The sequence below is a fragment of the Acartia tonsa genome, chromosome 6 (assembly GCF_053477335.1).
Source record: "Acartia tonsa isolate MP-2025a chromosome 6, ASM5347733v1, whole genome shotgun sequence".
NCBI lineage: Eukaryota > Metazoa > Arthropoda > Copepoda > Calanoida > Acartiidae > Acartia > Acartia tonsa.
The window spans coordinates 36973899-37000565 of NC_137265.1; the positions used below are offsets into that span (position 1 = coordinate 36973899).

Genomic DNA, 26667 nt, shown 5'->3' on the forward strand with positions numbered 1-26667 from the left:
TCAACTTGCTTATGACATTTTTTGGCGATAGATGCGATCGATTTCGGCTGACACGCTTTGATTTATAGAAAACTTTAATTTTAATCGCCTTGGCAGTGCACCAAGGTACAATATTTGGCATTTAATTGCTTTGATAAATTTAACTTTTAAAGAATTAGTTTCCAATCGCACGTTGTTCTATCACATTAATAAAATAATTAAATTAAAAACAAGTTATAATTTCTTTTTTGTTATTTTACATCTAATTTATTTAATTTCTGATGTTTTAAACACAAAAAAATGTAAAAGCAAAAATGAAGTACATATTAAGGTATGTATTAGAAGTGTAACTACTCTTTAATGAGAGTGTGTCTGTACTTCATACTTTATTCTGTATACAGTATGCAGTAAGATATAGGGTTTGTATTGTGCAATACTAAACATAAATACTTTACAAAGCTTTTTTCTTTTGCAGGAAGACGGGAATGAGTTAAAAATACAAATGGGGGGCAAATGAGAGTACTCCCTTCCCTTAAAATTTTCTTTTGGGAGGGAAAGGGTTGAAATGTCTCTTATTTACCTGATTTGTAAAAACTAAGGGAAATAAAAACTGGTGTGAGGTGCCAAAAATATTTTTTGGGTGGTCTCAAACAAACCCAAACTATGTATATCAATAACTTAAATAATTAATTTTCAGATTTTTGTTTCTACACCTTCTTTTGGAGTATAAGGTAGATAATACTTTTTGGGTTTTGTTTTTTTAAATATTAAACTAAAAGAAGAAATACTTTACTACAATATTTAAGTATTAATAAAAATTTCGCAAATTGATAAACATATATTAACTGTTTTATTTAACAGGCATTAGCTCAGATTGAAGGTAATATTTCTATCAAAAATATTATATTTGCAACTATATTTATTTTTTGTAAGTGTTGAAATCAAAATACATAGACAATCAAGAAGGTTTAGCTATTTTAGTTTGCCGTGCACCTTAGACAGTTTGTTTCATGCCTAGATTGGTCTAAACTAATCATAGTTTGTGATAACAATTAATAACTAATTAACGTTTTCATTATTAGATTGTAATTATCAGATAAATCATTTTGATGAAACTACCCATCCTGAAATATCTTTTAGTAGAGTAAGTATACTGTTTTAAGTTTGTTTTATGTTAGTTAAACAAAAGACCATTCAATCAACGGATTTATGCTACAATAAACTAGAAAAAAGACCATCAACTGACATCCAATGGTATATGATATAAAACTTTCTTGTTTATGGACTTGTTTTTGAATTTTAAGAATAAAAAGTAACTTTTTTGAAGAAAAAAAAACCCACCTGTTTCATTTTCATATAATTCAAATTATTGATATCTGGTAAAAATAACCTCATTTTTAAATCTTAATTTGGCTTTGCTAGTCAAGTCAATTAAATAATCATCCTTGTTTTTAAGTCTGAACCTTTGGTGTACCCAGGCTCATTTCCTGGCAACTCGTATTCTTATTCTGTTGATATTAAATTACCCACTCTACCAGGTATTACTTTCATTTGCAAATGTATTTTAAACAGCAAAACTTTTTATACTTATTTATGATAACTTCTGAAAATATATATATAGACTAGAGGTTAATTCTTTAAAAACTTTTTGGCTCACTGCCTCACTAAAATCAGTGAGGCTCGCTGAAAATTTAGAGGGGATAATTTTGCCTTCATAATTTTCCTTAATATTTTAGTGAGGCAGTGTGAGCCCAAAAAGTTTTTTTTAAGAATTCACCTTAGGTTACGAAATAATAGGATATAAAAGAAATCGGTCCAACTTTTTTATATTTGGAGATTTTTAATAAATCATAATTCGAGAAAAGGCGTTTTAACTCTAATAGGAGCCTAATCTTTATAGATTCAAAAAATAATTTCAAAAAACCAAGTTAGGTTTGGTGTGTCTTCTATGAATAGATATTTGATTTAGAATCATGTGAGCACCAAGTTAGGTTTGATGTGTCATCTATTGCCCCCTTAAATTGTAAGTATGTTTAAAACTTTCATCTTAATAAATAAAAAATTTGCAACCAATTAAAAGAGAAGATGTGACTTCTGTTCAAGTGCCCTTTGTACCATGAAATCAGCTTGTATCAATAACGAAATATTCATTTCACTTGTTGGATATACCTTATATACGTGCCATGAAATAAATCAGTGTAATAGAATTTTTACGCTTAATTATGAAGGATTGACTGAGCATGCCAATAAGTTGCGCGCAAAAAAAATAGTGTTTTCTCTTTTCTTTCTATATGGATGTAAAGCTCCTGACAAAGCAGATTTAGATGCTAACCATTATGCTATTATCTACAGCATATTTATGTACTATTTCAAGTCAGATGATCTATATTATTAATTTAGTGCCCTGTCTTCACTTTGACATGAAGTACTCAAGTTCCAACCCCCATATTTTGAAGGAGAAAGTCGGTACTACCAGCTCATATGGTGCTTTTACAATGTAATCATTTTTTGTATAGAAGAATTCCAACTTATTTAGGATCATTGCAGACATTTAAGTCAATATATTGTAGCTTTACTAAGTGTCTAAAAGATCAGCAATGTAAATGATAAAAAAATGAGGGAGATGAGAGGAGACTTGGGAAAGAAAACCCCTATATAAGAGATGGATAATCCCTCATTTCTTTGACGTCAAATAGCTGATTTTTGAGACACTTTGTAAAGTTAAAATATTTTTATTTTCATAATGAAATAAACGTTAATTATGTTATTGAAATAAATTGATTATTAGTCCTGTATAAAAAAAAAACTTCTCAGAATTGTGTTAATGTTGAATTATATTTTAGATGTCAAAACAGGTGTACTAATAACACAGAATGTGTTGCTTTCTCCACAGAACCTTATATTTTTGATGCATTGAGGTCTGATACATGGGTATGTTTGAATTAAATAATCTATAATCTATTCGTCTGTCTGTCCCTTAAGCTCTCAGTGACCACTGATTTGATTGAATTCTACTCTTAAGGGAATATACCTGGTGTTCCTGTTGTGTTTTAGGCTATTTGCGGGATGGGACACCCCAAACCCCCCAAAAACCAAAAAAATCGCCCTTCCATTTTTTTGGCTGATGCATCTAATTAAAACATTGGTACTGCACCACCACTTTTTTAAAATTACCTCTTGGGGCAAGCCCCTAGAGGCTAGGGGCGAAGCCGCTAGTAATTAAAATTTGGATAATTTGGCCAGTGGTAGACCTGGCTAATTATCAATCTTGATAAGTTGATTTTATATTCCAATACGAATAAGAATACTTATTGGTGACAATAGTATAGATAAATACTAGTGCTGCTATTAAAAAAAAATAATAAAAGTTATGCCCTAAGGAAAAAAAATAGCTATGTATTAATATGTATCTCCCATCTGGTAAAGAAACCTTCAGTTATTGTTAAAAGATAAAATCTGTCAACACTTAACTACAGCTTCGCATTATTGACTTTCAGTTTTAGTTTCGCAGTTAAGTTATGACAATTGTTTTAAGGAAATATCATTATTATAAGATACATCTTTTCATTTAAAAAAAAGACTAGCCAATTGATCAATTTCTATTGTTCTTTTTATTTAGTTGCAGATTATTAAAACTTTTTTTCAAAAGAATAACTGGACTTTTCAACCAAGTGTATGTTATTTTAGTGCTATCTGTATGAGACTGTGGACTCTTTTGATGTTGACTATGATTTTGATTCTGGCTACAAGTATTGCACCAATGAAATAGGTATACTTATTAATATTTCATCAAATTAAAAATCATTTTTTGCTCTCTGTTCATCAGTTTAATTTTCATATTAGGTATTTATGTAGTAAAAAACTACAATGGATTTAATAATGAAAAACATACAAATAGTATTTTGTTAAATATGAAAGCTTGATTTTTAAACTAAAGTCTAATGGTATCAAACGAAGGTTGCTTCTTCTTGAGGCTATGGGCGAAGGCATATGTAATAATGTAATAATAAAACTTTTAGAAACTAGAGGGTTTTCTCAGTATCCTGGTGTTTATGGGACCTCATCTATTCATTTTTATGATCCTAAGTATTCCAATCAACCTATCAATCAAACTAAATATAGGAAGTATACAAATCCTAACGTGGTAAGTATTTTTTCCTTTTTAGAGGTGCACCTACGCTTAAACTAAAGTATGCCTTTCAGTAAATTATGAATAATAACTACATTTGAAAAAAATACAGAAAATTGCAGTAGAACTCAAAACTTATAGCATTGTATTAACCAGAGGTATGGGTCATACAGGAATATTGGCAAGGGTAATGGAATATGAAGCTGAATAAATAAAAAAATGTATTCCTTAATATTACAGAAGAAAAGACACATTATTTTTAGTAACTGCGCTACTTAATTGTTATTACTGAAAATTCAAACCTTTTTATTAATATTCTGTAATTTTCAGTAAATTTTGAGACAACAACAACCACTACTAAAATATAGGTTTTTTAGCCAAAAAGTCGAATACTCTGGAAATTCGACCAGATATCATTTATTTATACCTATATAGAGAGCTCCACGTCTTTATTTAAATCATAAGTGCATAGCCTAAAGAATAAATTGCATTTGAACTTGAGTTTATTTTTTCTTGAAAAAAAGCTGTAAAAATGTGTTTTTAACCTAACAAATTGATTTTAAAAAATCCGTAAGTTAAAATATGAAAAATCCGGGAAGCTTTTCAGTAATAAAATTCATGTTTAGTGTGATTATTTCATAAATAACAAACATACCATATTTTGCAATAGATCATTTAAAAGCTCTAAAACAATTAGTTTTGCTTGTGAAAGAAAAGGCAAGAATTGCCAAGATTAAGAGAAAAATAAAACAGTGTTTGTTCTTGAAAATCTTGTGCAAATGAAGGAACTAACAGGTCTTTGTAATACTTGTAAAACATGTTTATAAAACATATTTGTAATTATGAATTATAAATTCAAAGTGATGTGTCTATTAAAAGCAAAACTGTTCTAAAAATATTGACGGTCCGTTCGCCCATCCATATAGTTTCTTCCCTGTTAACTTAGGCATGTTAGAATTGTCTTATTGATTTCAAACTTTGCATGGTGATTCCTTTAGTAGTTAAGTATTCATTTAGAAAGCGTAGCAACTGTATAATTGTTACCAGAATGTCCGTACTCAGTTTTTCAACAAATTTACTCCAATTTTGTTTTGACATTTAAAATATTTACATATATTATAATTATTCTCTAAGTGTTGATGTTCGTTCGTCCTAGTGACCTATTCCAGTATGAGAATCTGAATTGCTATAATAATTCTTTTGAAATCTTTATATACTTTGAAAATTTATTTTAAATTTTGAATGCCATCTAAGTTAATTAAATGTATTTCTATACAAAAAAAAACAAATATTATTGTGGATTTAAAATAACTTCATATAAAATAAATGAATAAAACTTGTTGAAATGATGTTAGATTTTTTGGAAAATATAGGGTTTTATTAGGTACAAAATATGAAAATATGAAAAAAATTAGGCTATGCACTTATGATTTAAATAAAGACGTGGGGCTCTCTATTTAGATATAAATAAATGATAACAGGTAGAATTTCCAGAGTATTCCTCTTTTTGGCTAAAAAACCTACATTTTACTAGTGACATTTCTTATTTATTTTAGATTGATAGATTATCATCACACTTGAATGTAACAGATGAAATGACAGTGTCTTTTAAAAGCATTATAGCTAAAACAGCAGACCTTGCAGTAAGTATACTATTTAGTATATTTCAATCATTAAAGGAAATTCTTAATTTGTAATAAAATATAGATACTAGTTTTTGAAAGGCGCTCTAGGCCAAATATAGTAAAAAGAATTTTGGGAATGTCTAGGAGGTTTCCTATCTTTAGTAAGGCTAAGAAAAACTCTAAGCCATGGGCTAGCATAGAAAATCTGATAGGATTTGGCTCAGTAGTAAACTAGCCCTACGAAATCATAGTACTTCATTAATAAATATATTGGATTGTTAATTATAGAATGATGAAGATAATGATTTGCGCTCGAATCCAAATTTATTGGTTACTGTTGGACTTAAAATCACAGGGTTTTATCTCTCTAATAACAAGTGCAATCCTGTCTGAAACGTGGATAAAACTATAAGAACCCAAATTAGGGCAAATATTTATTGTGGTCTTATTGTGATAAAAGATCTGAAAAAAGTTGTAGCTCCTACTAAAATATTTGAGTTTGTAGTAAAATTTGAGTAACCTAAAAATAATGTTTCTTGTAATTGTGTTAAAGCAGACTTGTTTTATATTATAAAAAATACATGTATTTATTTGTCTATAAAAAAGACATGTATTTATTTGTCTATAAATAAAATAAAGTTTATTTTTACAAACTTGAATTTCTCCCAAGCAAAACTCTGGTTCTTTTCAAGTTTCCAAAAGTGCTTATTTTTCTATAAGTATCCAAATAAGATGAATCTGAGAAAAGCAATTTCAAAATCTAGCCTGCTGAAATTAAGGTCTAAGTTTCAGTACCTAATTCATCTTGAATTACCTCTGAAGTATGCTCATGTGTGGTCAGAGACTCCTTAGAGTAATGAAATTAGAATAAGCATATAAATTCGAGGGATAACCAAATTACAGAAGATCTAGTTTGGGTGGCTCTGGATGATATTAATACTGCAAGAATTAGTAATGAGCAAGAAATTAGATACGCAGAAGTTCCCAAACCTTACGCAGTGGTAATTAACATAGACATTATTATGTCCAATAAATGTGTAGCAATAACATTAAAAGTATTTTTTTTTATTAACCTTTGTATAAAAATAGATATATACGAAATATTTGTCTGACTTCTATTAAATATTCAACTTCAGCAGTTAAAAAAGTTTTTTTTATATCTTAATATTGGAATTTATTGTATACTATTACTGATTTCCATCAACATTATTGTTTGAAGGGTGTAAGGCGTGAATTTGATTCATCTCAGCAAAAATGGACAACAGGTAATTTATCTTTACATATTTTACTTTGTTTATTCTTATATAGAAGTAACAGGATTTGAATCTGTCTGTCTGTCTGTACCAAAACATATTCATACTTGCTTGACCAATATGATCCTCCTTTACAATGTAGCTTTTCTTAGGTCATGGGAATGTTTATAACTATTTTTCGGCAGGTTGCTACCACCCTCCCAAGTAAAAAATACCTAAAAATATTTTAAAGTACCACTAGACATTTGCCAACGGAATAGAAAACATTATAAACCAATTTTTGAAATGGCCACTAGAGGAATTCCCTGACTTAAGAATTTTTTAATGGCTGCTAGAGGCCTCTAGCATAGCTGCTAGTTAGTTATATGGTACATAATGTATATTATAAAAAAATTTAATCTTAAAATTTTTCAAAATTTAATAAAAAAAGTGGATACTTTGGGTTTAAATCAAAAAGCAGCTTTTCTTTGTATTTATGTAGCATTCTATAAGGATATAATGAATAAAATTGATCATATGTATAAAAGCCATGGTGTTAAGTAATTTCAACATTTCTACATATTCCAAAACTAAAAGGTGTTGGAGGAAGTCAATTATTTACATATTCATCTTCCACAATAAAACCCTGGTGTACCATGTGGGTGTGGGTGAGGCAAGATTCTATACCTGATCTAGGATTGGTAAGTTAAAGTTAATAGTTTACTATGAGTTTCAGAAGTATTGTGACAAAATTATGCTTTGATAAAAAAAATATTTCAATTTATTAGACTTTGTTTACTATATATTACTGTGTTTTAGGATTTATTTTACTTTGGAAAACCAATTATAAAATTATATGGAAGTTTTGCACTGAATGATCCTGAGTTACTATCATATGAGAGGGGAACTGTTAGAGGTAATTCATGTTTACATGGGAGGTAATGTCAAGGCAATCTGTCATTGACCCGCGATACGACTAAGAGTAAGCATCCTAACAATGTACCTGTATCGTAGGTAAAACAACCATTTCCAAACTCAACATCATTTTTATTCATACAAAAACCATCTGAATAATAGGACCTGAAAAATTCATAATACAAATTAATTTTTACATATAACATACATGAAATAATATCAGTCACGGGCCTACTTCAAATAAATATAATATTTCTCTGACGCTCGGAAACTTGATACCGAAGGGTCAATATTTCTGAGATATTCCATTATCTATTAACGGGTCAACTTCGCTTGATAACACATTGGAAAGGGGTTAAAACAAAAATATTGAAAACTTTAATAAATTTTTATGATGTGGACAGCTAGCTAATAAATACTGATATTCCCCAATATATTTTTTCCCTCCGTCAAAATTTAACAAATTTGACAATTCGACAATAATATTTTTGTCTAGAAAGAACACGAAACCTTTACACCTAATGTTTTCAATGTTTTTATTTAAATTAAATACTAATGAGTTTTTTATTGAATATAATTGAAATAGGTCCTAGGTCCCCCTCCCCCCCCCCAAATTTTTTTTTTAACTCTTTTTGAAATTCAAATTTAAACTATTTTTGGAGAGGGTGTCTTCACAATTCAATAAATATGAAAACCATTTAGATATAAAATTTGTATAATAGATAAGACTTTTAAATAATTGATTCTCCCCTTTCTTTATTCCAAAAATCTCTATTTTTCTTTCATTGTCATATCCTAGTATTTATTATGTGTATTTGTATTGTGTGAGTATGTGTGGGGGAGGGGGTTGTAAACAACTTAGGAGATAAGACAATGGATGATAATCTTGTTATCCTTGTTTTATTTAGATTACATTTAATAGATGCCTATTGAGTATAGGACATGTCAAAACATAAATACAAGGATATTTTAATTGGTTGGTTAAAACTAGCAGTGTCTTCACTTTTTAACCAAGTGAAAATTTTAAATATTACCATTGGGTATATCTAACATTGGCTCAAATAAAAGTAAAATTTAATTTTTGTTTCTATAAATGCTCATATTTAAACTTCCTATTGCAAAGGATTATGGGGGTGGGGTGTTCACAGAGATTTTACCCCCCCCCCCCATATTCAATTAAATATGATTTACTTTACTACCATTCTCCGACAAAATAAAAATAGAAGGTGAAACAAGGACTATAAAATCTAAAATAATACATTTAGATAGTTCTTAGAAGCGAAGCTCCTCTATATAAGACAATGAGCAAAAAATTTATTTACATCCCCAAAGATAATAAACTAAATCACCCCTTCTGCAGATTAAATTTTGAAGTCAAGTCAAGATTTAATAAAAGTCCCCAAAGTTTTTGAACCCCCCCCCCCCCCCCTACGGGGAAATGCTAATAATTAGGACAATTCTAACATGCCTAAATTAATGAAAAAAGCTATCCATCTCATTCGTACGGAAAAACCTAGCTTTTAAAAAGGGAAAATAAAGGAAACCTCCAAATAACACCTTTATACAATTACTATATTATTACGGGATAAGACAATGGACGATAAATTGATTTAATATTTTATTTTTAATTGTAGAATTTCTTTGCTGTTTACAATGAGCAAAAATTTAAATTAGATAAAAGAATAGTTATTTCTCGCATCGTATTATAAACGCCTTGCCGCGGATATCTTATGATTGTATATTTTTATATTCGTAGAAAGCTGGATATAATACGATGATAGACATAGTTTTTTCGTATTGATGAGAACCGGTGCCTAACCACTGCACCGGATTTAAATGAATACGAGAAATAATTTTAAAATACTTAAATTATTAAATAGAAGTATATATATTGGCGTTTTCACTCGAAGTACCCAATTGTGCAGATAAACTCCCCTTCTCCCATAAAATTGAAAACAAGGGGTAGCGAAGCTTTTCTGTAATTAGGGTCGGTCCGTCCATACGTCCGTCCGTCCGTAACGGATAGCTTTTTTCGTTAATTTATGCATGTTAGAATTGATTTTTGGTTTTCTGATTCATGGGACAACAAAGTACAATATTATAAGCGAAGCAACTCTATAATCAAGTCCTAAAAATATAAGTATGTACATAAATATTATCCTGTATCAAGCAGTTTTTCAACAAATTTACTTACAATTTTGCTTTGACTCTTATACATTTACACTCTGATTATTCAGTTCTGACATTATACAAGTGTTAATGTCCGTTTGTTCTACCGTTTCAGAGCTTCGCTTTTATGGATGTTGTCATCCTTGTTTTACTATAAATATATTTTTTATGGAATAGGAATCAGTATTTTAAGAATAAGATAAAGAGGATTATTATATCTATTAAAAAATTTATGTTATAAAGGGTAAAAGGCAAAGCTTTGATACTAATATTATGCAAGGTTAAAAAGTTAGATATTTTAATAGCTTTATTCAGTGGTCTGTTTATTTATATGTCCATAAAATTTTGTCTTGTAAAAAATCTGGATCAGTTTTAAATCCAATGGCCGGCTCTTATGGTTTAAAATAAAAATACTCTAATTTTGATTTAGCAACAAAGCTTCGTTAGTACTTGACGTCATCGTTCTTGTCTATATAACAAGAATGGTTATATTTTGACTAGCAGCTAAATTTGTTTAATAAAATTTAAAGCTGTAATTAACGCTGTTTGATACTACCATTTAAGCTATAAAACAGGGATGACATAAACTCCCTAAACTCGAAGGTCTGGGACGGTAGGATAAACGAATATTAACACTTGTAGAGTGTCAGAACTGAATAATCAGAATTTAAATGTATAAAAGTAGAGACAAAATTGTTAGTAAATTTGTTGAAATACAGGATAATGTTGAAGTACATACTTACATTTTTAGGAATCAATTTTAGAGATGCTTTGCTTATGACATTGTACTTTGTTGATATGATAATAATTTGGGGAGGGGGAAGAGTTGTGAAATATTAACTTTATGAAAACAGAAATATATTTTAAATTAAAATTTTCCATGACTCTATGAGTCTATACGGTCGATGACAAATTAATTCCACGCTGTATCACGGGATGGGGGCGTGATTGAAATATGTAGTATACTCCTTTGATTAAACTCAATTTACGGGTTTTTATATAATTGCAACGTAGTTATAAGACTTTTGGTAGCAATAAATTGAGACGTTGGGTATCCCTCTAACTGAACCGATTTTTGATTAGTCAACGGTCTAAATTTGTCTCGGCCAGGATATGATTAAAAGCCTAAATCGGCCAAGGAATAGCCGAGTACAATATTTTTAAACTTAAAAAATTCAAAATAAAGAGCTAAATGATTTATTGTGTCTTTCTCTTTTTATCGACAGACGCACTTGGATATATTATTTTCATAATTAATTATATGTATTTCCCATGTTAACGTCACCTTATGTGTAAATTTGGTGAGCCACAGTATTGAGTAGCGTTGTTAAGTTAGGATGGAAGAATTTTGTAATGAAAGCAAAAGTGGGGTAGAGGATAAGGGATGGGGTAAAACGGGTTATCATAATGTTTTATTTTCTTGACTTTAAGTTAAACTCTATCGTCTATACATGTTTGGCGTGGGGGGGGGGGGGTAATATTATAAGAGATTAAGGAAAAGCTTTTAGTTATCTATCCAATAGGGGTAGGTAGAGGGGGGAAGGGTCATATCATACATGTAAGATGATATGGGAAGGGGTGTTAATTATATCTACTGCTGTTAAAAACAAAGCTTTTCTATAATTGGGGTTGGTTTCACGTCCGTCCGTCTGTACATCTAGAACAGAATACAGATAGATTAAGAAAGTGGAACAACTTTATAATATTAACTTATAATTCTGTTTATACTTATACATTTATATTCTGATTATTCAGTTCTGACAATCTACAAGTGTTACTGTTTGTTTGTACTACTGATTCACTTTTATGGATGTTGTCATCCTTGTTGATAAACCCTCCGATTTCCTTTATTTGGCTAAAGTTAAACAGAGTTGCCCCCCCCCCATATTCAATTGAATATGATTTACTACTATTTTCTGCCAAAATAAAGGTAAAAGGTAAAACATGGACAATAATAGTTATTTCTTTCATTGTATTATAAACGGCTTTCCGCGGATATAGAATGTACAATTATAAGATTAAAACCAGTTTTTTTAGCCCTGAGGTGCCGAAGAAAAAAACTAATTCTATATTCTAATCTCCCTCTCCCCCCCCCCCAAAAAAAAAGTTGCTCTTAAGAATTCATTTGTAGTTCAGGAAGGGAGCAGAGAAAATAAGAACGGCTTGCTTTTTTCCTATGCCTTGTAAAGTAAATCATATTCAATTGAATATGGGGGGGGGGGGGGGTTAAAAAACCCTGTGATCACACCCCACCCCCCATAATCCTATACAATAGGAAGTTTAAATATGAGCATTTATAGAAACAACAAGGATGACAACATCCATAAAAGCGAAGCGCTGAACTGGTAGGACAAACGGACATTAACACTTGTATAGTGTCAAAATTGAATAATCAGATTATAAATGTATAAGAGTTGATGCAAAATTGATTATAGAGTTGCTACGCTTTCTAAATCTTACCTAATCACTGCAGGAATCACCATGCAAAGTTTGAAATCGATAGGACAATTCTAACATGCCTAAATTAACGAAAAAAGCTATCCGTTATGGACGGACGTACGGAGTGACGGACGGACGTACGGACGGACGTATGGACGGACCGACCCTAATTATAGAAAAGCTTCGCTTTTAGACAAATCACTCAAATTAAGCAAAGAAGACTGTATTTCAAATTGGAATAAAAACAACCTGCATGCCCATACAATTCTCCTAACCCAATTTTCCTTCAAACTGTTACAAAATGCAGGGCAAGAAACTAATTTTATCTCTGATTTTCTTGAGTTTTTAATAACACAGTGATTCCTGTTTTTCTGATTAATTTCTAGCTACTAAGCTATGTTGATGTAAATAAAAGTCTCGTACTATAATATGTAATTCTGTATGTATATGTCTTTTCTTTATGAAATACATATCTTTAAAACAAAACAAACTTTCATGTGAGACAATGTTAGATATACCTTTGTAAGAATGTGTTTCTAAGGACCAATTTTTAAAAGCGAAGCTTTTCTATAATCAAGGCCGCTCCGTCCTTTACTGATATCTCTTATCATAATTTTCTTTTCTATAATTGGGGTTGGTTGCACGTCCGTCCGTCTGTACATCTGGAACAGATAGATTTTTTAGAATTTTTAGAATTTAGGCTTGTTAGTATTGTTCTATTGTACAATTTAGAAAACATAGCAACTCTATAATATTCACTTATAATTTTGATTTTACTTAAACATTTATATTCTGATTATTCAGTTATAACAACAGACAAAACACAAGTGTTAATGTTTGTTTGTACTACCATTTTGCTTTTAAGGAAGTTGTCATCCTTGTTTTTTTATCTCTCATTTTATTCTTAATCCTCTCCCTCCCCCAAAGAAAATATATGATGTTGTTGACCCGTTTAAGATGACCCCTTCTTAAGTTACAAACCCCTTCCCCCCTATAATCCTATAGTCAATTTCATCATCGATTCGTGGGATAACTGTTAAAGAGGGGGGGGGGGGGGGGGGGGTGGAGTATTATCATGAGAACTTCATAAAAAGAAGGGAAATTTTAACTGAAGATAAATTTTTTTTTCTGCAGTGCCGCTACTTTATACGAACTGTAAAATTACAAGTCAAACAAGATAAAGTGGTTCTTTGCCAATCACTATTTAATCTGGACAACATTTTGCTTCAGTAAACAATGTTTATACTTTATAATGACGTGCATATTAAGTAAATATTAAGTAAAAAAACCTTTCAGTGTTAAAAATCTTATCTATTATACAAATTTTATATCTATTTAAATTTTTTTCATATATCGTATTGTATTAATTAGGTATTTGTTAAAAATAGATTGCATGATTTATTTAAGAAATAAAAATATACATGGTAAAAAAATATTAAATTCCAAATCTAAGTATTAATGAACGAAGTAGACCGTAAAAAAATATTAAGACTTTGAATATTTTTCAAAGAAAGAAATATAGTAGTTTCTGTAAACATGAAAAGAGGACTATTAATATGATATTTGTGAAATATAATACTTCTCACGTATAAATATATTCCCCCATTCCCTTATTTTAAGTTTCAAACTTTTGATATAATTTTTCAACGAAATCCAACAACGTTAAGGGAATATTAATAGTATATATTTTAAATATCTAGTAGGCCCGTGACTGAATAATATAATTGAATATATCTTAAATGAATGGTCGAAAAGTTAATGGACATGGAGTTAATTTTTCATATAAGAATTTCATGATTATCAATAAATTGCAAACAATAAGACGACATATAATTAAACATTTCCTTTCGTTACTATAAAAAATGTGACGGACAATTATACATAAAAATTGACTGAGAAATATTTTAAACAATAGCTCTATGTATTACATTTTTACCATAATACAAAGACCATAATAGACCAATTATAATAAATGCTTATTCCGAGAGATGCCTGTACTAGATACTCAATTTAAAGAAAATCAAAAGTGTAAGACAATCTGTTTTTTATGCTTAATTATAAAAAAAAAATCAAAGAATCTTTTACCTCATTGAGCTTTACAAGGAAGAGCTCTTTACTCTTTAAGGAATTTTGATTGAATGAATAGATTTTATTTAAAGCACCTTTCTCAGAAAATATTAGTGGGCTAAAACAAAAGGACGCCAATATTTTGGGACGGTGTAAATCTCGCCTATTATATCTTGGTGGAATCATGCTTTAAGGGGTGATGTGTGTCATGAGGTGAGCACAAAGTACAGGTGAATTGCATGTTCACAGACTTAAAATAACTACTGCCTTTACAGGTATTTGCCTGAGCAGTAATATAAATCTCCTACCTATGGTTGAATGTATCTTTTGATAATGCTCAGGAGAGTACTACATTAGAATAGGGAGTTTTAGACTATTTAAAAGGGGTTTCACCACTCTAACCCTAATATTTCCTTACAACATCAGTTTGTATTGTTTTACAATTTATTTCTTTCAAAAAACTAATGGAATTGCCTTAAATTAACTTTCCCAAGATAATTTATAATCATAAGCTTTATTGATCATCAGGTATTGGTGGAAATGGATTTTGGAAGATTATGTCTTCTGACAACATGTTTTGTAGTAAAGAATGTCTAAATATGGTAAGAATATTAGAGTATCAGTGGAGAATATTTATTACATCATATTACAAACAGCTTTATAAACAGCAAAATTAAATTTTGAGATTAATTCTAGTTTATTTGTATATCAAAAGGTTACAAAATTAAACTGAAAAGATTTACATATACAACTTATTGTTTCAGGAATGTAGTATGGATGATATTGATCTTAGCATTGATGGTGTAACAGTTGAGGTTCCAGTCACTTATTTAGGAGTAGGGCCTAATCAACCAAGGGTCAAGGTATAATTATTTTTAAAGCTTTAATTTCATCCACAATTTCTATCTCAATGTAATGCACAAACTAATGAATTAATATAACTTATTTCAGCCAAAGTTTGTGATATCCATTGATTTTGGACAGGCATATTTTGGATCAGGTTGGTTGTATGAGGTTGAAGAGACAGAGGATGAATTGCCTGAAGGTTTACCACCAATAATTCTTCAAGTAGGTTATTATTCATTAATGATTTGTAGATTATGACTTAATGCATTTATTAGCTAATTTTTGTATCTAGGTAGAGGAACCAGAAAATGGAACAGTATCTTTTGCTGGAGGTTCTGCAGTTTTTACTGCTTACCTGGAGTGTCCAGAAGGTCCAATCAGGATCAATCTGAATCTGCAATGTGATTCAGGTATCAACATATCAATATGATTTTGAAATATAGTTTTCCATTAGAATATATCAAATGACTTGAACTTTGTATGATTTTTACTGTTTTGGAAATCTATCAAGTTTTAAATCTTGAACTCTAGTTAATTATCAAACTAAAGTAGTTGTAGAAAAAATCCTTTGTGGTTTGCAATATTTGAATTTTATTACATGATGCAATTAACAGATATCATTAAAAATACTCTAAGCGGTTAATTCTTGTGCTAATACCTTTTTTTAGATTGATAAAGAAGGCCATAAAAAGACAGCAATGTTAAATTTTAACTTTGTAACACTATCAACCACACATTGCAAGGAACTCTATTAATCCTAAATATTTTCAGAGCTGCAACCAATTAATATCTACATACCAGCAATGGATAGAGAATATTTTGCTTTCATACCCCAACCAAACATTTCCAAAGAAGAAAATTCATTTACTGCTGATTTTGGAACAATATATAACTTTAAGGTAAATTGTGCTGAACACTTGATTACAACCCTTCCACTCTTAAGCACTGAAGTTTTTGTTCATCCATGTACAGAGGGGGGAGGGGTGTGACTTAGAGGTTATTATGATTTGTAAAGGTTACTCTGTATAAAAAATTTATGTCTAAAATGTTCTTTCTTAAAGAAAACTTTTAATATTACCTGAAACTAAAATACAGGGTTTCTAGAAAATTAGACACCATGGAATCTGTCCCGATTATGTATAACTTTTGCGGAATATGTTCCAGTTACGTCATATTTTTCTTTCTCAAAAAAGGGAAGGGGGGATCTCTTTAAAAGAGATGGGGAAAACCCCCTTTTCTCCCATCTCTTTTTTTCTTCCCCCCTTCCCTTTTTTTTCTTTCCCCCTTCCCTTTTTCAGGAAAGAAAAATATGACGTAACTGGAACATGTTCCGCAAAAGTTATACAAAATCGGGACAGATTCCATGGTGTCAGAAAATTACTATATTTATAATTTGACCTTTTCATTATCATATAATTATATAGTTTTATAAATTTTTATTTGCTTCAATGTGCATGGTTCATATGAACATATATTTGAATGTTATTTCATTAAATGCTATTTTTCAGAGAGATAATATATTAGATGTTAAATTAGCATTAATAATTGGTAAAGAGACCTTGGAGGGAGAATATAAATGTCAAGTATCACTGGAAAATGGAGAAGCATTTGAATTTACCACCATTATTCAGGAACAGGTGGGTGCTTAAAAATATTACATCTTCTTCCTTACCCATGAATTTGTAGCTGCTATTTGATATTCATAAATTATTAAGAGAAGTATTGTGAAGAAGCCATTAATGAGATTTAATTATAATAGATAAATGATGAAGAGGTGGATTTAAGTGTTTATTTTTCTGGAAATGTTGATACCCTGCATTTTGGTGAAGAAACTGCTTTGGAATACACAATAACTGTTCCTTATCAATCTTGGCAACAAAATCTGACCCTTTCTTCATTCTACATAAACCAAAAGGTAAATTTTTATCTACAGTACACAAAAGGACAATCTATGGAAAAAAGAACATGTATAACATAAAAAAAAATTTGTAGTTTGAAATGAGGATGTGTCAATTGGACATTGTTCACATTGGAAAGGATATTGTTTGTTCTGTGAAACCTACCATATCTTATTTTATGGATAATTATGTTCCATATACCTATGGGGGAGAGATGTTATTTAATCAAATGTGCACAGCTAATGTTGACTCTACTGCTGATGATTATGCAAATAAAATAGGTAATCAATTGATTTGAAAATTAATTTATAAATTAAATTTTGAAAACATAACTAAATTTTTTTATAGTTTTGAGAGCTATCTATCAGAATAACCTTCCAGATGAGTGGTATGATCTCGGAAAAGGTATTATTATTGAGATAAATTTTACTATACTTCTTTATTTATTAATCCTACAGACAACGGTTAGAATATATATATCCGTTGGAATGTTTTCCTTTGAAATGTAGCTTCTCTTGGGTCCTGGGAGGGTATCACCACTTGTTTTTTAAAGTTAAATTGAAAGGGAGGGAGCAATTTCCCCAAACTTAAGTGCCCCTAGAGGCTAGGAACCTCCAGGGTCATGGACAATCATGTTTAAAACTCTACTAATATTTTAGAACCTAAAATCAAAAGTATATTGAATTCAAATTCTCAAGCTATCAAAACAAGAGGTGACAATTACATGGTGTCCAAAGAAAACAGAAGTTCAGTAAGTTTGCTTTATTTTTGTATATTTTACTTTTACTTGTTCCTACAATATGAAATAAAAATTTTTGTTACAAAATGTTATAACTTAATTTTGTTAAGCAGAATCCAAATTTGACAAATGTTGCTTAGATATTAGCTTTAGACAAATAAATGGATAATAGTTATTTCTCGCATCGTATTATAAACGGCTTTCCGCGGATATAGAATGTACAATTATAAGATTAAAACTAGTTTTTTTGCCCCGTGGTGCCAAAGGCACCAGCTAAAAAAACTGGTTTTAATCTTATGATTGTACATTTCTACCCTACTCATTTGAATTTAGAAATTTAGTAGAATACTTTAACAATAATCTTTAAAGATGAAAATAGTCATCAAGTTTCAGAAATTTACTAGTCATTTTTTATAATATTACCCCGATGTAGTATAAGACGTTTAATTCAGAGATCAGCAGGGTGCCAAATATCCCCAATGTCAGTCTATTAAAGGGAATATCATTGCATTTTATTATAAACATAGTGTTCTCAAATTTCTATTTACTTTCTTTATGCCAAAATTTTATAATAGTAATATAAGTTTCCTCCCCAGACAAAAATTCACCCCTTCCATTTTGCTTGCACCTAATTTTTACCCTTGCAATCCCCCCCCCCCCCACCTTATTTTTCCTTTTCTTTTTCTTCTCCCCCCTACTAATCTCCCTTCATAAATCATCCCTTTTTCTCAGGAAAATATTCCCCCTCCTTTATCCTGATTAGCTGCATTGGTGACACCCCCGCCCCCCCCCCCCCAATGACATGAACGCCTCCTAAAAGCTCACCTACCCCTAACCAATCTATGCACGCTTCTGTTTGTCATCTTGCCTTTGGTTCCCTCTTTTTCATTTTATATTTTACCCCTTTTATAAGCTTACCCTCTCCCTTTTCCTCTTACTCCACCTTTAAAAAACAATATCTTTCAACAAAAATTTATTTAAGAATTATTTTAATAAAGATGTAAATTTCATAAAAATAAAGTTTTAGCAATAATAATTAACAACAACAAAAAACATTAACATGTACTATCAGAAACAATTGGAATTCTTAATTTTGATTGACATCATTGAAGTTATTTTTTGAGCTATAATATTTATTTTAAACAGCTATGTTTGTTTAATAGTTTCATTTTCACTCTAATATAGTTAATTTATTACCAATAAAGATGATAATAAACAGATACTTATTTCAGAACATACACAAGTTCTATAATAAGGAAATGTTCAAGTTTTTTATTGGTTTTTGTTTTTATTAACGTATATCAGAAAAATGTGCAGAATTGTAGAGATTCAAAAGCATGAACAATTATAAATTTTATCCTAATAATTACATATGTATAAGGAAAAAAATTTACACTGTTCAGACTTTTGAACAAGTTTAAAGAGTTTCTTTTTTCTTTGTTTGTTTCTATGTAAATCTTGAATGCATTCTTCTTTAACCTTTCATGTCTAACAATAAACTAAACTTACAGCGCCCGCCTAAATATTCACACAAAGGGTTAAAGTGTTTTTCTAAAGAAGCAAATTATTGGAGAGCAAATACTATATTTACCATGAAATTGTATAAAAGAATTTATCTTTTCTTTAATATCCCAAATAAAATTTATCAGAAAAATTAGTAATATTTTAATCACTTTAATCAGTCCACATACCTCTTAGAGGCTGTGAAGCTTCCCAAAAAATGTATTCAGTTCAGTTGTTAGTTTGATGATAACATAAACAAAAAATATTATTTGTCTAAAGAGAGAGTAAACCCCATACTTAGCATTTGTTGTAGAAAAAGTCAGTTTACATCAACTAGACTGACCATCCCTAAATAATTACTTTTTTAATTCAAAGTTTTTTAAGAACACCACACATTGGAAATATAATAAATGCGTCCGTAGGTGTAGTAAAAAAAAGGGTTAGTTAGTTTACCAATAGGTCAACTGGCCCACCCCTCCCCCCAAGCGCACACACACACACACACACCCTCTAGCATCTTTAGACTGTAGTAATAAGAAGTTAATGTTCAGGGAATGGGGGGTATTGATATATAAATTATTATGGTACCTAAAGTTTTATTATTTGGCTCTCTCATTGACAGTATTAATTTTTTTAGTCAATAATTTTAAAATACAATGGAGTATTTTTGTTATTCTCATTAAGGATGTTCATTGTCTTATCCCTTAAGATCCCTGCATATACATATGAAGATACTACAAATCTATAAATAGTATATGTAAACAAATATGCAGGCGTGGGGTTGCTCTGTAATGTAATAAAAAATTAAAATAGAAAAAAGTAACTAAAGTTACTGTGAACATCATATTAATTCTTTGTGATGATATCACAAAAAAATTATAATTAATTTTGAGAAAGATGCTTAAGTTCAGATGATTAGAATTTCCACAGTTACAGTTGACTAACCACTCATATTATCATAATAAATATCCTTGCTCACAAAAAAAGAATTATTAATATCCATTATTCCATCGTATTAAATTATCTAAAAAAATTTATTCATTTTGGGGATGTCCTTGTGTACATTTCTTTGTTTATTTATTTCAATAAGTTAAAAAACAATTTCTACTGCAGTTTTTGGGAAACACTCAAGCATGTGTTATTAATGATTGCATATTCAAATTTCTTGACCCTATTGAAATATTTGGACCCCTGCTAATCTTTTTTTCCATTTTTCCCTGTTAAGAAGTTCAGACAAAACTAAGGTTATTAGAACATCAAAAGTTAACTATTTTTATATCAAAAACCAAAAGTAATTTTTAATTTTTGTTTTAAATATTTGATTCTTTTAAGGAATCTAAAGATTTTTTTATAGAAGTTTTTTCTTCTAAAGTCAACTACCTAACAGTTTATACGTTAGAAATACTCCTAACTTGATTACTATAGAGATTTTCTAATGGTGATTTTCCATGCATTATGCAATTATAATAATCAAGTTTAAGAGTGAACAACTAGGGTATATTCATGGAAAAATGGATATAATACGATGCTAGACATAGTTTTTTCGTATGGATGAGAACCGGTTCCTATCCACCGGATTCGAATGAATACGAGAAACATTATTATGCTTTGCAGATATAATTAACAACAATCTCTAATCATATTAGTTAATTATGGATGAGAGGAAGGAAAAACTGTGTTGGAAAAACCATTATGAAAATACTGAAGGTGGAAGATCCTGGTGCTTGGTGCAGACAGATTCCAGTGATATAAATGTTTGGCAATCAAAGGTGCCAATAACTAGAAAATTAACATTACTTCTAAATGGATTTGTTTTAACAAAAGTTGCATTTCATAACTGATCTATAAATTCAAATGCTTTACTATCATCAAGAAGATAGAAATTAGAAATCGTTATATTAAAGTAACAGGATGTTTGTTTGTCTGTGTGTCTGTACCAAAGGATCTCGCTAACCGCTGAACCAATCGGGTTCTCCTTAACAGGGTAGATTCTCATAGGTCCCGAGAAGGTTTATAACTATTTTGGGGGAGGGTACCAACACCCTCCCAAGAGAAATGACAAAATTATCAAAAAAAAAATTTTAATATATGGGAGACTTCAATGTAACATAAAGAGGTATCGTACATAAAGAATTATTGTAGAAACTTTAACAAACAAAAACATTTAAAGTGCCACTAGAGGCCACTAGGGGCGTAGCCGCTAGTAATCTAATATAGACATATGGCAAAAAAATTGTTTAAAATCAAAACTTAAAGGGTAGTTGCATGAAGTACATTTTTACTTGAATTTAGTGAACTAAATATTTTTAATAGTTTAAAGAAGCATCTATAAGACATATATTTAAAAGAATTTAAATTTTCTACCAGGTAGTTTTAAAAGTATCAGTACTTGAAAATCATATTTTTTGACATATGCAACTTATATGGCTGATGATTATTTTGGTGGTTTCTAATTGTAGCTGTTTATTGCAATACAAAATTATATGTGATAGATATAATCAAACTTGTTAAATGCACTTTATGAAACTATCCCTTTATTTTTTTCTAAATTATTCCTTGATACAAAACTATACTTTACTTTATTATTGCATAGTGCCGTGAAACTGGAGGACAACTGGCAGATATAAGACCATATGAATGGCGACAGATAAATACAATTCTTGGAAAATGGATTGGCGGTCTCCAGTCAGTTGATTTAATTGCAACTTCAGGTTTAAAATATTTTAGTAGTTTTCACAAGAGTTTATTTTAGACAACTTACTGTTAAAATTACTTGACATATACACAGAGGATTTTGCATAACTAAAGGTTGATTTTTAATACCTAATTCATTTTTTACCTTAAAACAAACAGATGTTGGAATATTTCAGAAAGTAAGATAAGACTTATTTATGAATCAGAATGAAATTAAAACATATTATTGTCATATTGATGATTAAGTAATTTAGGGTGAAAATTAGAAAACAAGAAAAAAGTACCTTTTCTCATTTATCTCTTGATCATTCTGTTTAAGGTATCAAAGAAGGAAACAACTATTTTTGGGAAATGACTAGAGAATCCCTAAACATTGGAGTTGATGAGGTTCTAATTATGCACAGAAATGATAACTCTAAAGAATTATTACAGGTAATAATTTATTTATTGACCAAAATAGGATCTAATAAATAAACAATGCTATCAAATTTTGATCATGATAAAATCATTGCAGTGCAGTGAGTTGAAAAAGTAACCGATCAAAATAAATAAATTAAGTTGAATCAAAATATTATTTTGCCACATATGATATATGACTAATTATTTTTTCATTTAATTTTACTTTTTATTCGTTTGGGGATCCAAAAAGAAGCTCTTTATAGTGCCTTTAAAATTTGTAAACTTTTGGCCGAAACATCCCCAACTATGTTATATTAGAATAGTCCCTAATTCTAATACTAGAGGTGGCGGGCTATGACTATCCCGCTTTTAGCTAAATTTATTTACTTTTTTTGGTTTTACAAAATAAAAAAAAAACTATGTTACTGTAAAATCTTTTCTAAAACCGTATTTTGCATCATAATACCTGTATATTTTTACTTATTATCAGAGATAAAAACTCTTTTTTCAATGCTCTTGCTTTTTCCCTTACAAATGTTATTCTCTTTTTCTTCAATTAAATGTTTCTCTTTCAATTGCTTATTCACATTTCTCTCAATTTTAATTTTTGATTAATATATGAAGAAGCTGTTTTGTTTATTTAATACATATATTGCAATTTTCTATTTTGTGTAAATTGTGATAACTTATGTTTTTACAATTTTTCTAATTTGATATTTTCTTCCCCAAAGGGTTAAATTGTTTTAAATTTTTAGTTTCTGCATCTGCCACAAAAGACTTGTGTCACTCTGGTCTAATTCTTCAAAATATCCGTTTCTAATAACAACATTATTTACTCATACATTTTTTCAAAATAGTCAAAATTATATTCTTGAGGACATTTACAATGTTAACCTAAAAATTAAAAACTTTTTACAGTCTGTGAAAAATAGTATAATTGGATTTAACTAAGAGTTATTACAGAATGATTTAAACACTATGAGTTTGAAACACTTATTGTCTGGAAAGCTTGAGCTAATTTATAGTCATTCATTTTCTATATAGATCGGACATGGATCTTGAAGCAGGCCGTTTAGTAAATGTTAAAAATTGGAAGATTCTATAAAACAAAAGTAGTCACAAATATAGGTATTAAATGATATCATTCAGGTTGTTTTGATCAAAAGTTTTAAATTTATCCCCTTTTCGTTAGGCACTGGAAAAGGCTTTGCAATTTAAATTTTAGTGGTCTGATGGATACGTGTTACTTTACTTATTTTTAAAAGCGAAGCTTTTCTATAATTATTAAAAGCGAGGCTTTTCTATATTAGGGTTGGTCCGTTCGTCACAGATAGCTTTTTTATGCATGTTAGAATTGTCCTATCGATTTCAAATTTTGCATGGTAATTCCTTTAGTAGTTAGGTACGATGTAGAAAGCGTAACAACTCTATAACCATTACCAAAATGTCCGTACGTCCATTTTAAACATGTTGATTTTTTTACTTTTTTAACAACAAATTTTTATGTGATCTAATCATCCGATTGATCTGATTTTTAGTATAGTGATTCCTAGGACAACAAAGTATAATGTTTTAAGCGAAGCAACTCTATAATCAAGTCCTAAAAATGTAAGTATGTCCATAAACATTATTCTGTATAAAGCAGTTTTTCAACAAATTTACTTACAATTTTGCTTCGACTCTTATACATTTATATTCTGATTATTCAGTTCTGACACTATATAGGTGTTAATGTCCGTTTGTCCTACCGTTTCAGTGCTTCGCTTTTATGGATGTTGTCATCATTGTTCTGTTAAAATTTAGAATGGAAGAATTGGATTCTGGTTTGATTTCTCCCATATGAGGACAGAAAATACAGAACCTGATGAACCTAAGGCATTTTTCACAGTTTTTCCTGATGAAACCACAGCTACCATGGCTCTGTGTATTAGAGATGGTATTAGTTATTTCACGGGGATATAAAATGTACAGTTATGATATTAAAACCGGTTTTTTCTATGAATGAGAACCAGTTCTATTTCACCAGATAGTAATCGGTTAAAAAAAATGAATACAAGAAAAATATTTTTTTTTTTAAATTTGCACTTAGCTTCCTAATTTTAGCATAGTGGCTAGTTGGCTGCTCTTCATAATTTTTCTAAAAATGGCTGTTATTAACAAGTGTTGATTAAATTAAGTTGTTAATTGTGTGACAGAAATTGCTTCAGTAGAATTTTATTTTAAAAAGTGACTTCCTACTCCCCCTTTTAATACTAATACTATCCTAACTTCTGAGATGGGGTTTTATAAAAAATGGCGTGTCTTTTTGACATTTTTTAGACATTGATTGATTGAACAAAGACGATGGGATTTCAACAGAGTATACAACTTAAGAATTCAAAATTTTAAAATTATTTTTTTAGCCATTTGTATAATGTCTAATACAACTTAAATCCATTTTCGCTGCTAAAATAATAATCTTAAATTTTGAATTCTTAAGTTGGATACTCTGTTAAAATCCTTATCGGATCGTTCAAGATCAATGCCCTGTACGATTTCAACAGAGTATACAACTTAAGAATTCAAAATTTTAAAGTTATCATTTTAGCCATTTGTATAATGTCTAATACAGCTCTAAAAAGAGGCATTAAATAATATGCAGCAAAAATGGATTTATGATCATTTGTTTTTTTTCTATGAAAATAGTTGTATACTCTGTTTAGTCAATCAATCAATCAAGAAACGCGGCATTCATCTTTCAAAAACCCATCTCCGTATATAAAGAAATCAGGGAGAGGAACAAATGATCAAAAAAGTTTAGATTTTCATACAACATATCTAAAACCTACCATGTACTCTTATATTATCATATTTTTATGTGTAGACTACAATATGAATTATTATAAACTAATTTAAGAATATCGATGGCATGGTAAGAACATGGTGCACCATGGTCTATCAACACTGAAACGTGGTCAAATACATGCTTATCCTGTTACCTTCACTTTAGAACAAACAAGAACTCTTCAAACTGATTTTAAACTGAAGTTTAGCTTAGGTATTTTATTTGCTACTAGTACTTTTATAATTACATGTTGTTCATAAATGACAATTGTGCTTATTTTTTGTTTCTTTCTATGATAACAGGTACCTTGGTTATTTTCATACTAATATAGCACTTCTCTGAATGGAATCCTGCAGGAAATTATACACTGTTTTAACTGCTGAAAGACTGACTCAAGTAGACCCAATAACCTAAAATTGAAGCCTCCAGCTTCAATAACAAAAAAGTGGTAGCGTTTTAAAATGACTTTTTAAGGAGTTGAAAATTATTTTGAATTTTCTAACCTTCATACAATAAGATTTAGAACTAGAAGCAAATACGAGCTTCAATTTTGTGGTATTGGGTCTACTTATTTCAGTCTTTCAGCAGTTAGAGTGATGTATTTCCTGCAGCAGGCTTTCTTTAACAAATCAACTTTATTTCTGTAGAACGTGACGAAAATGGTCCTAGAATTTGTAAAATACGGATGAATCATGTTGGTAAAAACTATGCATGCCTTCAAAATACTTATAGGTATATTTTTATTGGCTCACTACCTTTAAGTAAAAGAATTTAAAAAAGGGAATAGTAGCTCTTATTAATTCTAACTGTTCTTAATGTTGACCAAACGCGTAGCATAATTAAACACATATTTAAAAACAGTTTGATGTAATAAGCATATTTGATGGAAATCTTAGTCACAACTTTATGGAATTTAGCGAAAGCTACTATTCCCTTTATACTTAGATTTACATTTACTAAAATTTTTATCTCAATTTTACCAGGGGTATCAAAAGTGGTCGGAATACCACCCACTATGATTACACAACAAATGATACAACATCAACTGGTACAATTTCCATCAACAAATTAGTTAATTGGGGTAAGTAGGGTATTTTTGGTATTAAAAATCCGATTCTTACATTGGCACTGCCAAAAAAGCTAAACAAATATTAGAGAAGACTGCATAGATGCTGTAATAATAGACTCTGTATTAATAACAATATGTTT

The 26667-nt window shown here is 29.8% G+C and overlaps 2 protein-coding genes across 2 annotated transcripts in view; both read left to right on the plus strand.

Annotated features, from left to right (window-relative positions):
- The first annotated feature begins 205 nt into the window (after positions 1-205).
- Positions 206-6126, plus strand: LOC145323090 (uncharacterized). Its single transcript, XM_080165472.1, has 12 exons — positions 206-310; positions 677-710; positions 841-859; positions 1062-1123; positions 1436-1517; positions 1949-2002; positions 2380-2476; positions 2823-2910; positions 3667-3748; positions 3999-4123; positions 5665-5751; positions 6022-6126. Exons 1-12 carry the CDS (start codon positions 294-296, stop codon positions 6124-6126), a joined length of 852 nt encoding a protein of 283 aa, XP_080021598.1. The 5' UTR covers positions 206-293.
- Positions 6127-6631: 505 nt separating this feature from the next.
- Positions 6632-26667, plus strand: part of LOC145323091 (uncharacterized) — a 34646-nt gene continuing 14610 nt past the window's right edge. The window contains exons 1-21 of the mRNA XM_080165473.1: positions 6632-6734; positions 6953-6998; positions 7563-7666; positions 7785-7881; positions 15084-15157; positions 15320-15418; positions 15507-15623; positions 15694-15811; positions 16173-16300; positions 16910-17038; positions 17161-17316; positions 17394-17580; positions 17648-17704; positions 17959-18050; positions 21188-21310; positions 22135-22252; positions 22555-22667; positions 24438-24570; positions 25531-25671; positions 26106-26190; positions 26442-26539. Of these exons, the coding sequence (XP_080021599.1) occupies positions 7622-7666; positions 7785-7881; positions 15084-15157; positions 15320-15418; positions 15507-15623; positions 15694-15811; positions 16173-16300; positions 16910-17038; positions 17161-17316; positions 17394-17580; positions 17648-17704; positions 17959-18050; positions 21188-21310; positions 22135-22252; positions 22555-22667; positions 24438-24570; positions 25531-25671; positions 26106-26190; positions 26442-26539 (2110 nt within the window). The 5' untranslated portion in view covers positions 6632-6734; positions 6953-6998; positions 7563-7621. The remainder of the gene's footprint in view (positions 6735-6952; positions 6999-7562; positions 7667-7784; positions 7882-15083; positions 15158-15319; positions 15419-15506; positions 15624-15693; positions 15812-16172; positions 16301-16909; positions 17039-17160; positions 17317-17393; positions 17581-17647; positions 17705-17958; positions 18051-21187; positions 21311-22134; positions 22253-22554; positions 22668-24437; positions 24571-25530; positions 25672-26105; positions 26191-26441; positions 26540-26667) is intronic.